At 51.3% G+C, this 12,636-nt stretch overlaps 1 protein-coding gene across 8 annotated transcripts in view; it reads left to right on the plus strand.

The window, feature by feature from the left end:
• LOC145515191 (liprin-alpha-1-like) overlaps nucleotides 1-12,636 on the plus strand; it is a 61,473-nt gene that overhangs the window by 37,548 nt on the left and 11,289 nt on the right. For 6 of the 8 annotated variants that reach the window (XR_014060761.1, XM_081514994.1, XM_081514952.1 and 3 more), the window contains 4 exons: nucleotides 11-90; nucleotides 2,711-2,813; nucleotides 5,460-5,683; nucleotides 7,486-7,717. Coding sequence is in view for 7 of the 8 variants with exons in the window: in XM_081514994.1 (XP_081371120.1) it covers nucleotides 11-90; nucleotides 2,711-2,813; nucleotides 5,460-5,683; nucleotides 7,486-7,717 (639 nt within the window). In the remaining variant the exon portion in view is untranslated. Of the gene's footprint in view, nucleotides 1-10; nucleotides 91-2,710; nucleotides 2,850-5,459; nucleotides 5,684-7,485; nucleotides 7,718-12,636 lie in introns of all 8 variants that reach the window. The other 2 variants (XM_081514964.1, XM_081514946.1) reach the window with 1 other exon arrangement.

The following is a 12,636-nucleotide window of genomic DNA, read 5'->3' on the forward strand; positions in this document are numbered from 1 at the left end:
TCTTTCGTAGGACAAGCTGATTCTAAACCTGGAAACCCTGAGAGCCAAAGGGGACCAGACAAAGCTGCGAGGGGCTCCTCTTCACCACGGGTAGGGCGCTCCCCGGGGCAGCTCCCCTCAGCCCTGTCGAGTGTGACAAGGGCCTGTCCGGTGTGTGGACAGTATGACTGGGTGTCGCTCATGGTTGCACCTCAAGGAGCCTGTAGCTTAGTGGCCAGCGAGAGGGAAGAGACAACCGTGTTCCTTAGGGTCGAACTTGGTACCAAGGAGAGTGGTGGTCACAGTATTGACAAAACTCAAAACCACAGGCGGAGGTTTGGAAGTGGGGGGCCGACCAGTTGATATTTGGGTGTATTCATTTGAGGGACCTGACAGACTGTGACACTGATATTTCTTAAGAGTCTCAGAAGGTTAATGACCTGTAGTCTTTTTTACGTGAATGGAGACTGAGACAGGACCTGCCGTTGGCTGCGGTGGGAGGAATCACCTGGCCTGTGAATGAGGCGAGCAGATTACTCAGCATCCTGATTTTTTCTTACTCGTTGTTATAGGGGCAGTAATTGTTATTAAGTATTTAAATGTTTCTTTGGCTTCTTCATGGAAAATGGTCGCAAGTGAGAGATAAACTTTAGCAAAGGTTATTAAAGTGCTTAACTGATGACATTCATTCATCTGTAGGAAATCGAGTGCTGCTTGAATCCTGACTTAGGAGACCATTTGGAGCCCATATGCATATTTCTGCGTTTGTGTGCTTGGGGGATCCTCGTGATCCAGGGCTCCTGCCCAGCCTTCTTCTAGAGAAAGGGGATATCATTCGAGACAAAAGCAGAGCTAGAAACTGGCCCTGTGTCCGAAACCATGGCGGGTGGAGTTCAAGGAGAGCACGTGCCCTGCAGAATGGATAGGGGACATGGCCGGACCTGCTGGCAGAGCTCCTCAGGGTGAGGGGCTGGTGCTGCCAGAGGTGGAGACCCCCTGTTCCCGGGGTGGACGAGGTGAGTGTGAGGAGGACTGTGTAGACAGTGGAGAAAGAGGAGGTAGACACAGCCTCCTGCTCTTGGGGGATTTGGGTAAGGAGGAGGGCGCTGGTGCCGGGGCCCGAAGGCCTGGCACGGTTGAGGGGTTCAGATGGAGAAGCCTGGGGCCTGGTCACCAGTCCCCTGTGTGTCAGTGAGAGTGAGAGAGGAGAAGAGGAAGCAGCCGCTGGGCAGGAGTGGCCGCTGTGCTCTGAAGACAGTGGGCCGCAGAGGCTGGTGCGAGGGAGGGATGTCTCTAGGCGGCAGGCAGCTCTTGAGGGCTCACGGCAGTGACTTAGCAGCACAGGTGGGCCCTCAGAGCGGGGCTTACAGGCGGTGTGGGCTGGGTGTGGGGCACTATGCTGGCTCAGGATGGAGAGAGTGGGGACTGAAAACCTGGCTCACAGTCAGGGCAGGCTCAGCGTATTTGGCAGCACCTCCCAGTGGAATTGGTCACCTTGTCTCTGAGACCTTATCCCAGAGGAAAGACCCTCGGGTGAGGAGGGGGAGAAAGATAGAGGCTGCACTTCTGGAGGGGACTGGGAGGTGATGGTTGGTGGGTGACCCAACCCGGAGGCCTTTGCGGCCCTCAGAAGACCCGCGAGTGTCCGCAGTCCACAGCGGGACTGTGTTGTACCTCCCACCCAATCCTCAAGTGTGCTCTGGCCCCAGGCCCTTGGGTAGAAGTGGAGCAGAGAAAGGAGTGGTTCCATCAGGTGGGAGGGGAGAATGGAGGGAAGACAGGTGTGGCTCGGGAGGTTTCAGACTTCCATCTCAGGGCAGCACAGTTTTCCCCTCAAAACCGTCGAGCAGAGCAGCGTGTGAACCCGAGCAGGCTGAGCTGGTGGTTGGCCCTGGCCGCTCTGCAGACGTATGGGGTGTCCTGTCCTCGGAAGAGGGCTGTGTCTCCCGGGTTTAGGGACTCCTCCACGTGAAGGCGCCACCTTCTTCCCAGAGACAAGACTGAGCAGAGCCCGGCCGTCCTGCTGTGCGGGTGGCTCACAGTCAAGGTGGGGCCACACCGCCTCCCAGCAGGCCCTCCTGAGTGAGCTCCTAGTACCCACCATGCCCAGGTCTTAGTGCTCAGGGCCTGAGCATCTGTGCGGGACCTTGTTCAGCCCAGAGTCTGGTGACATGCTCATCTCTGCTTTTGATGGGAGACACCAATGCATCTCAGCTCCAAGCTGTGGGTCCGAGGGCTTTCTCCTGCTGGTTGTCTGAGACGCTGTTAGAAGCACTGAGAGCGGTACAGACAGTGTTCCAGGTAGACGGGTGATTGTGATCCACGGACTTCACGCTAGAGAGGGAGGTCAGAGCAGGAGCGGGCCGGAGGGGAGGTGTGGGTGCCAAGGAGAAAGCAGAGCAGGTGCAGGCTCCGCCCTGGAACCTGAGGTGGGCTCCGGGGGGACCACAGATGCCCCAACCCCAGACAGGCGATCCTGTCCTAGTCAGCTCCACACCCTCGTGTCAGCACTGCCTTCCTCATATACAGGAGTTTTCCGGCTGGTGGGGCTGAGACCTGAATGTTTGCGGGGCAGCGGCGGCCTGTTGCTGTTGGAGCCAGGAGGACAGTGCCCTCCCGGGGGCCCTTTTGCTGTGAAATTGCCGATTTTCCAAAGTGACAGGCTCTGGCTTGACTGACAGAGTAAGCTGTCTTTTCTTCTGACAGCGCTCTTCTTTCCCGTGTGTTTCAGCCAACCCCACTTGGGCAGTGTCCCGGACTTGAGGTTCCCTGTGGCGGACGGGCCGGCAGACTCCTCTGGCAGTGGGGCGGTGCTGCGCAATGAGCCATCCAAGGCAAGGACCCCCGCTGCCACCCCCTTCCTATCCCTGGTGGGCATCTTGTAAGGCACCTGCCCCCTCACACTGTGGTCCTGAAATGGTTTTGGAACAAAGCGTTGATAGATCACTTTATGTCTTCCCATTTTCCTTTTTCTGGCTACGAGTTTCCTTTTAAGGCATGCTTTTTTTTCTTAAAAGAACCAATTTTGATAACTTGTGGCCTACTGTGAGGTCCAGCACAGTACTAATTAGCACCGTTTTGAAATCATCCTACGAGTAAATGGATACACATATCCATCATTTTATAGTGAGAAGAATTCTCATTGGAAGTTTAAGTACCTTTGTATTTTTGCCTCATTTATGGTATGTATTTTTTCATACATGTCTGTGTTTTGAGCTTCCATATTCAGTGAGCAGCTAGTTTGGGCCAGAACTCGGACTCCAGCAGTGAATTAAAAACCGTGTGCGTTCTTTATCCACTGCCATGTAACAAATCATTGCAAAGCTTAGTGACTTCCCAGTGAGCAGGTCACAGTCCAGTTTCTGTGCATTGTAGCAGGTGGGCCTGGTTCAGGGCCTCCTGAGGATGCAAACATGGGAAGGCCCCCCAGGGCTGGATGGCAGGCTTTCAGACTCACCTGGCCGGTGGGGACAGGCCCAGGTCCCTGCCGTGTGGACCTCTTCATGGCCTGGCTTTCCTCGGAACACCCTCTGAGAGCGAGAGTGCGGGGTGTATCCCGGGGCCTTTCGCACCCCGGTCTCAGAAGCCGCACACCTTCACTTGTGTTTGCGAGAGTGAGCTGCGAAGTCCTGCCTCGCTCAGGGGCTGAGCAGGAGTTGCCCCCCCTGCCTCTTGAAGGGAGGAGGATAGAAGAATTTGTGGATCCATTTTTAAGCCCGTGCAGCCTGTCAGACAGTAACGAGCAGGGAAAGGAGACCAGAGTGCCCGAATTGTCCGAGGAGGGGGGTCGATTGAGTGTGAACAGGGTGGCCAGCGAGGTGACACCAGGAGGGTGGCCTTGAACCAGAGACCCGGAGGCAGGAAGAGAAGTAGCCACTCGGAGATAGATAAAAGCGTCGTTGTCAACAAGCTGGGATAACGGAGAGAGAGGGCCACATCAGGGAGGACCCCGGGCTCAGGCCTGAGCAGCTCGAGGCCGGAGCCTGTTTCCTGAGGTGAGGAGGGCACTGGGGTGGGGAGCTAAGAGCCGGGCCTCAGCCCTGTTAAAGTGGACGAGCCCGTCGGATGTCCAGGGGACGTGTCAGGTCAGCAGCTGAGTGTTCCGGCCTGGATCCAGGAGAGGACTCAGGGTCGTGGGCCTACAGATGGCATTTAAAGGCACGAGCACGGTAAAGTCACCAGGCATGTGCCGGTGGAGAGAAATGGGATGCAAGAGTAGAGCCGTGGGGCACCCCACATTCCAAGGTTGAGAAGGGGCGCCAGGGACTGAGGAATAACCCCAGAGAGGGCGGGGCCTGGAGCCCAGGGAGAGACATGCTGCGGGGGCAAGGAGGGGAGGGGGCTTGATAACATGGGTTCCTCGGCGCCCCCGGGGAGCTGCCCTGCGGGGCGGGGCACACCGCCTGCTTGCAGAGAGCTGGAGACCGGTTGGGGCGGGGGACAGTAGAGGTCGCTCCCAGGGAGCTGTCAGAGACCTGAAGTGGGTGCTGCAGGGAGCCCTAGAGGAGGAATCTGCTGGTTCTCATTGTGTGATTTTAAGGTGAGAAAAGGGAGAGGACGTGCTGACCGGGCTGCTGGGGGTGAACCCATAGGCAGCTGGTTCACTGGAACAGAGCAGGAATGATGGCAGGAGGTGCTGGAGCCAGCGAAGGGGGTGGCCCAGCCCTGGGGAGAGGTTGTGATGAAGACAGAGGGCGAGGGCACAGGCAACGGGGAACAGGGAGCTGGCAAACGAGCATCTCAAGGCTGCCCCTCGGTTGCTTTGAGGTCATGTCTGGGAAAAGAAGGCAGGACCTGGGTTGAGAGTGGGGCAGGGGGGAGATTTGCAGAGAGAAGGGTGTGAGGTGTGAGAGTGGGAGAGCGGCATGGGGCCCAGCAGGCACTCTCCCAGGCTTCTCTGATGACAGAGCCGCCCTAGCGGTGTGAGGGGCCATCCCCTAGAACAGCCCGAGTGCCTGTGCCCCGAGATGAGAGCTGCAGGGTGCTGGCCCTCCCGTCCCCTGGCTGCCCCTGCTCGCTCCTGTCTGGGGTGTTCAGACCAGCCTGGAAAACGGAGGGCTGGGAACCTGCGAGGACTGCACTCCTCGGTGAACTAGTACAAGTGATGACGGCTAAGGTGGACCCAGCGGCTGCGGAGCTGAAGGATTTTTTTTTTCTTTTCCTTCAGCCTGGCTGAAGGAAGCATGGATGTATTTTTTTAATGTTCGGCTTTTGTCTCTGACTCCATCAGCCCACCCTTATGAAAAACCTCATAGGATTGCCTTCCGTCCACGCTAAGACCCGAATGTCACCAGGCCATCTAGGAACTGGATTCTCCTCCTGCCCGTTTCTTCAGCACTGCTCGCTTAAGAGATGGCAGTGTCTCATAAGCATGGCCCATTTATCCAAAGTCAGGGCTTCCATGCAAAATCCTGTTCAGTTCCTGATAGACTTGAGCTGCCCTGAATGTCACTGACGAGACGTGGTCCTCTCGTGCCCAGGTGCAGACCCCGAAGAAACAGGACTGCGAGCGCGCGAAGGAAGCCAGCGTGCCGGCCAACGTGGCCCAGGTGTTCGAGAGTGACGTGGACGTGTCTGACGGAGAGGGCGACAGGGTCACCCTCTTCAGCTCGGCCGCTCTGCTGTCGCCCAGCAGGCAGGGCGATGCCGAGACTCTGACTGTGATGCTTCCGGAGCAGCTGGACGGCATCAACGAAGAGATCCGGTGGGTGCGCCTGAGCCCAGCTTCCCGGAAACTTGGTTTCTCTGAAGAGCTGTTCTCCTTAGACAAGTCTGAGTGTTCCCCTAGTAAGAAAACTGACTTCAGGTCTGCTTCAAGAATTTTCATTTCCGAGATCGCCCTTGATTATAGAGCTCAGTCAGCCAGGGCGTTCTGTCCACAGTGTGGTGTCAGCACTCTGTGGGGGAGGTGCTGTGGGGTGTTCCCCTCTCAGTTCTGAGCCCCAAGGTGGGTGAGGTGCCAAGGCAGTGTCCCCCTGTGGCCCGTGAACCCTCCGGCACTGAGGGTTCGCCCTCGTGTGTCCCTCGGAGCCGCCCACATTCTGGTGAAAAGCCACCTAGAAAAGAAAAGCTGGGGTTTTGGGGTTGGCAAATTCCCACTCAGATCTGCATTTTCCTTTTAAAGTTACTACACTGTGAAGATTGGCTTGTTGTAAGACAGTGGTCCAAGGACATGTGTTTGAGTTTTTCTCATCTCATCAGTATATGGAAGAAGTTTTCCTTAGACACCGTCTTGGCAGTTATAGCAATTTACACAACGGGCTAGAATCCAAAGGCCGGCCTCGTGGTGAACAGGGGGCCTTGGGTCTGGGTGCAGCCGGGTGGCTGGGGGCCCCGAGATCTGCCTGGTGCCACACCTGCACAGCCATGCCTCCTGTCCCGAGTCCACGTTCAGAGTTGGCCACAGGCCGGTGACCATGCACAGGACCTGGCAGAGCTGCTGCTCAGATTGTTCTTGTCACGTCAGCCCAGGCCGAGGTGCCCGTTCCTGTCGGCCGAGCGCGGGGGGCACGGGGGAAAGGCGGGGGTGACGGCCAACCAGCAAACGGAGGTGGTGCTACCTGCACTTCTGATGCCGTAGACAGACTGCTCTGTGGGCCGGCTTTGAGCACAGACAGCTCAGAAAGATTGTCTTTCCCCATCCCCGCAGGTAATCTGGAACGGTTATATATTAATATTTTTATTTTTACATCACGTTGTCAGGTAAAGGTGATTTTTCCTTATGCCACAAGTTGAGTTGATGTAAATGGCAAATTCTGTCCATCAACTTGTTATCAACAGTGAAAAACTTCCAGGATGTATAAGCAGAAGTGAAACTGGAGAGGTTATGACCTGTAAGAATCTTGTAGTTTAATTTGAAAATCATTTTATTTGCATAATCGAGTATTTAAACTGCTATATAAAATCATCCACGACACATTAGGGGAGAAAAGCAGTAACCATGAATTATAGGTTAATGCAGCACATTGACATGAATCCAGAAACTCACACAAAGCTGGTGGAGAACTGCATCAAGTGATGCGTTTGTATGTATAGAACCTTAGGAAAAAAAGATCAACTCGGCACTTCATCTGGTCTGGAGACTTGTGTTTAGAAACTCCAGCTTGTTCGTGAATCGCTGTTTGATTATACAGAGTTCCCGATTCCCAGTGGAAAAGACTTGAGGCACTGCCGTGCATCTCTGCCCTGAGAGCAGGGAAGGTGAAGGCTGTCAACTTCAGGTATCTCTTCACAGGGAGAGAGTCACCACCCAGGCCCCGTCAGAATGTTAGAGTAAATATGTCAAATCAAACGTGAATGATCAGGGGCCACTTTGTAAGACTCAATGATAATTATTCCAAGTTTGAGAATATTGAAAAGAAGGAAAGTCCTACCTTTTGCTGAGATGTTAGTTGAGCAACTGTTCCTGGAATTTGCTAATCGTGACACAGAATGCAAGCCCACATTTGTTGTCCAGACACATTCCTCTGCTGACAAAGGCAGGTGAAGAGTTCTATTCTATTTTAGGTTGATCCAAGAAGAGAAGGAGAACACGGAGCAGCGGGCCGAGGAGATTGAGAGCAGAGTGTGCAGGGGGAGATTAGGCAGCCTTCATCGTTGTATATCTGTGAGCTCCCTCAACCTGTGTCCCGCCTCCTCACTTGCCGGCTCCTGCCCGCCCAGCAGTGGGCACTCCAAGCCCCAAAGGAGGCTGCACAGCCCGGAGCGGGAGGTAGACAAGCTGGACATCAAGACTCTGGTATGTGTCTGCCTCCTCCCTGCCACATCCCTCCCCCAGCACACTGGTTTTTTTGTTTGTTTGTTTGTTTTTTCTCTTTTTACCCAGAAGAAAATCAGGTACATTTGCTACGCTCAGAGGTCTAAGATTTTTAAAACTGGCTAGCCTTTAATCATTCCATAATCACACAGCGACAAATGAGTCTTGATATTTGGACCACCGGCTTAGCCACGTCATCATGAACTCAGCCAGAGCCTGCCTCTGTAACATTGGGCCTGGCCTGTTCTGGGCACAGCGGCTGCAGGGAAGTTTCTTTTCTCAGGGAGCAGACAGCTTCGTGAAAGTAACCATAGGCAGGTCTCATGGCGTGTGAAAACCGTGCAGCTCATTTTCCACTGGGGATGCCTGGCTGCAGGGTGAAGGGCATGCGGTGGGAACAAAACCAAGAATCTAAACTGGTCTGCTTGCTGCTGGACCTGGCCGCCCGCTCAGGCCAGCTCTGCGTGTGAAACCAGGTTAAAAGCCCAGGGCCCCAGGGAAGAAGTCGGGCTTCCTCACTCTTCCGAGTCTAAAAATGGGATGACGACTTAGGGCTTTTGGTGACAGAGTGTGCGGCTCTAAAGCACATGTTCCAGCTTTCTTGCATGTTTAGCTTAGGTTTTGTGAGTGCATTGCTGTTTACCCCATGAAATCATGTCTACAACACTCTGCTTTGTAACTGCACGTGTATTATCACTTTTTTTGTTACCGCTCATTTCATTGTAGCTGCATTGTTAGTTAGCATATAATTAAATCAACTGTGAATCATTTTAGCTGCAGGTGAAGTGGTAACTAGTCCATTTTGTTGTCTTTTGACACACTGTTTTTATAATTTACATCACTGGCTAATTGGTATTTAAAATTCTTTGACAATTTCTCTGGGGTTTCATGCTTGATTTCTTTCCGAGTATTTGTAAAAGAACAGTTCTGTATATTTTTTCCTTGTTGTTGGAGCTCTCTGAAGGTGTGTCTGCTTTCATCATTGGTTTGGATTTCCTGTCTCATCTTGTTGTCTGCTTAGTCGTCGTCAGTCCAGACCCCAGCCTCCCATCCCCCCGCCAGGAGGCTGTAGTTGACCCATCCATCTCCCCTCCCTCGCCCTCCCACTTGCTCTGGTCATAGCAGTGCTGTGGTCCACAGCGTGTGTCTCTTTCGTCGGGTTTGTGCTTTGTCTTCATGTCTCATTAAATGATGTTCTTCCCCCACAGCAGTAAGTTTGAATTATTGTATCATTATGCAGTTACAAGCAGAATGTAGATGGATCATACACTACGTAACATGTGTGATTCATAAATGAGATTGTGCTTACATAAAGAAATGATCCTCTAAGGGTAGAATTAATGGACTTTTGACACAATATCCTTTCTGTGTTGGTGCTTGTACTTAAGACTGTAAATCTCCTCAGCTTTTGCACGGTTAATGTCTCTACTAGACTCTTTTAAAATGTATCTTCTATGGTTCATAAAATGTAAAGACTCCACCTGCTATTATTCTAGCTTTCATTCTTACATACTTTCACAGGGTACCTGCTTTAATGAATTTATTTTGAGAAGTTTGAAATCAAATTCTACATAAGGATATTACATTAACGTCCAGTAGGTGGTTAGATTTGTTCAGTGTTAAAAAAGGTATTATGGTAACTTCCTCATCTGTTAATTACTATTTTAAAATATAACATGTTATTTATTAAGAGAAACTAAGTTATAGAGAAGTTTGGCTGAGAATAGAAAACTGTTAAGGCCCTATGTTGTATAGAATGCTGTGCTTTAACAAATCATGATGTTGTAATAGAATTGTATCTTCCTGAGGAATAATGTATAGTGTTTCTCTAGTAAATCTTGAATAGCTTATTTAACTTGTGTGGTCAAAGAAAATGTTCTGTTTCCAGTTACATGTTCTCTAAATCTTAATTTCATTATATGTTTGCCGTCATTTTTGCTTTTCTGTCTTTGCCTATACTGATTCTTGGATTTTTAGTTTCAAAGTCGCAATAAATCTGGTTTCTCTTCATTTCTTTGCATGCATCTATCAGCCTAGTGATTTAAGGAAGCATCGTCGAAAGGTAAACTATTTAGTAATTTAGCATGCCCTTGTTTCTCGATGAAGTATTAAAGAGCCTTTATCGTTTTACATGAATGAACACTATGTGGTTATGTACTGGTGAATAATTGACATTTTAATGGAAGTGATGAAACTCACCCACCACTTAAAATATGCTGATGGTTTTGTTGGAAATGGGCCATTCCTTGGGAAAATTGTGACAGTTTGCCTTTCTCCCACTTGTTTGCCTTCTAATCATCTCATGCTTATTTATAATGGACATAGTATTATTGATTATTTTTAAAATTTTATTTACTTATTTATTTTAGCCATGCTGCACAGCTTACGGGATCTTAGTTCCCCAACCAGGGATCAGACCTGTGTCCGGGCAGTGAAAGTGCCTCTGGACCTAACCTCTGGGCCACCATGGAATTTCCCCATAGTGGTTTTTTAAAAGAAATGACTGAATCAGAGCCATAGATGTTAGAATTGGGGGAAACCAATTTAATGACGGTGGATAGCAGTGTGCAGGAGACTCTGTGCGCCAGACACCCCAAAGGGTGCTTTCCGAGCCTGTCATCTGATCCCGCAGACACCCAGGTGAGGTCCAGGCTGCTGTTATCCCCATTCAGTAGACATGGACACTGAGGCTTAGAGAGGCCGGGCACCATGCCCAGGCTCGCACACCCAGCAGTGCGGTGGGGACTGGTCTGATCAGAGCCTGGACGCTTAACCGTGGTGCCGTCCAGCCCACTTTCCTCCAGAGGCTCTCGTGTCCATCATGGCATCCCTGATGGAGGGAGCATCAGGAGGGAGCTTGGTGCCTCTCCCCTCGGGTCACTTGGATGAGGCCCTGTTGTTGGAGTCCAGTGCCCTGAGGGCTGGCCTTCCTTGTCCCTCTCCCGCTCCCAGCCCGCTGATCGAGCACTCCTGGGGCCTTCCCGCAGGACTCGGGCAGCCGCACTCCAGTTCAGGCAGCTCAGTGCCCAGGAACCCTTCTGCTGGGCACAGCAGAGCAGCACCGTCACCCTGGGGTTTGTGACCTGGGTGTACCGCTCGCCCGCTTTGTGGCCTGCTTTGCCCTCCTGTTAAGTAAGGACACAGTACTGCCCATCCTAGTCACGTGGGCACCCATGGGGCGGGCTCCCATCCTGGGGGAGGGTGGCCAGGCTTGGGACCCAGAGGCCTTCCTTAGGAGGAGGCCCGGGGGAAGGGGCTGGCCGTGGTCCCTGACTTTGAGGCAGGTGTTTGTCTCCATGGAGTCTATAGTCAACCCAGGTGTGTCACTTCCCTGCTCTGTTCTTTGTTGTTTTCTGATTGTTTTAAATTCTTATTTTAACTTGAATTTGAGATTGATCCCTGTTCAGTTCCATGGGGATAATTTCTAGCGTTTGTAGTCTTCTGTTGTCTGAGGGTTGTTGTTAGAGATCAGGGGAGGGTGCACAGTTTATCCAGCTGCTGTTAAATGAGTTCAGCTGTATTTTGCACTAAGTCACTTTGTTGTCACCAAGCTCCTGTGGGGCTGCAGTGGATCAGTATTCTTTACAGAATCTCATTAAAAAGGCAGAGGCTAGTTGGTTAAAACAGCGTACACATTGTTTATAAAAATACTTGCCGTACATGTTTCCTAAAACCTCCCCTGGCGGAACCGCACGCCCAAAGGTATAAGTGAGACCCGTCTGGACCCTGAAGGGGTTAGCTGTTCCCCACACTGTTGCCACCACTGTTTCCTGTCCTCAGACCCAGGACCAGCGGAAAAGCTGGGAGTCCAGGAGAGATCATCTGGTTTTTTTTTAATTAGTTTATTTTTTAACTGAAGGATAATTGCTTTACAGAATTTTGTTCTTTTCTGCCAAACCTCAACATGAATCAGCCATAGGTACACATATAGCCCCTCTCTTTTGAACCTCCCTCCCATCTCACTCCCCATCCCACCCCTCTAGGTTGATACAAGATTATCTCTTAGCGAAGACTTCTTTTCAGTTCAGTCGCTCAGTCGTGTCCGAATCTTTGCAACCCCATGAATAGCAGCACGCCAGGCCTCCGTGTCCATCACCAACTCCCGGAGTCCACCCAAACCCATGTCCATTGAGTTGGTGATGCCATCCAGCCATCTCATCCTCTGTCGTCCCCTTCTCCTCTTGCCCCCAATCCTTCCCAGCATCAGGGGCTTTTCCAATGAGTCAACTCTTTGCATGAGGTAGCCAAAGTATTGGAGTTTCAGCTTCAACATCAGTCCTTCCAGGGCTGATCTGCTTTGGGATAGACTGGATGGATCTTCTTGCAGTCCAAGGGACTCTCAAGAGTCTTCTCCAACACCACAGTTCAAAAGCATCAATTCTTTGGCACTCAGCTTTCTTCACTGTCCAACTCTCACACCCATACATGACTACTGGAAAAACCATAGCCTTGACTAGATGGACCTTTGTTAGCACAGTAATGTCTCTGCTTTTAAATATGCTGTCTAGGCTGGTCATAACTTTCCTTCCAAGAAATAGGCGTCTTTTAATTTCATGGCTGCAATCACCATCTGCAGTGATTTTGGAGCCCCCCAAAATAAAGTCTGACACGGTTTCCACTCTTTCCTTATCTATTTGCCATGAAGTGATGGGACCGGATGCCATGATCTTAGTTTTCTGTATGATGAGCTATAAGTCAACTTTTTCAGTCTCCTCTTTCACTTTCATCAAGAAGCTTTTTAGATCCTCTTCACTTTCTTCCATAAGGGTGGTGTCACATGCATATCTGAGGTTATTGATATTTCTCCCAGAAATCTTAATTCCAGCGTGTGCTTCCTCCAGCCCAGCTTTTCTCATGATGTACTCTGCATATAAGTTAAATAAGCAGGGTGACAATATACA

This window comes from Giraffa tippelskirchi, chromosome 1 (genome assembly GCF_054371585.1).
Source record: "Giraffa tippelskirchi isolate mGirTip1 chromosome 1, T2T-mGirTip1v1.2.pri, whole genome shotgun sequence".
NCBI classification, from domain to species: Eukaryota; Metazoa; Chordata; class Mammalia; order Artiodactyla; family Giraffidae; genus Giraffa; species Giraffa tippelskirchi.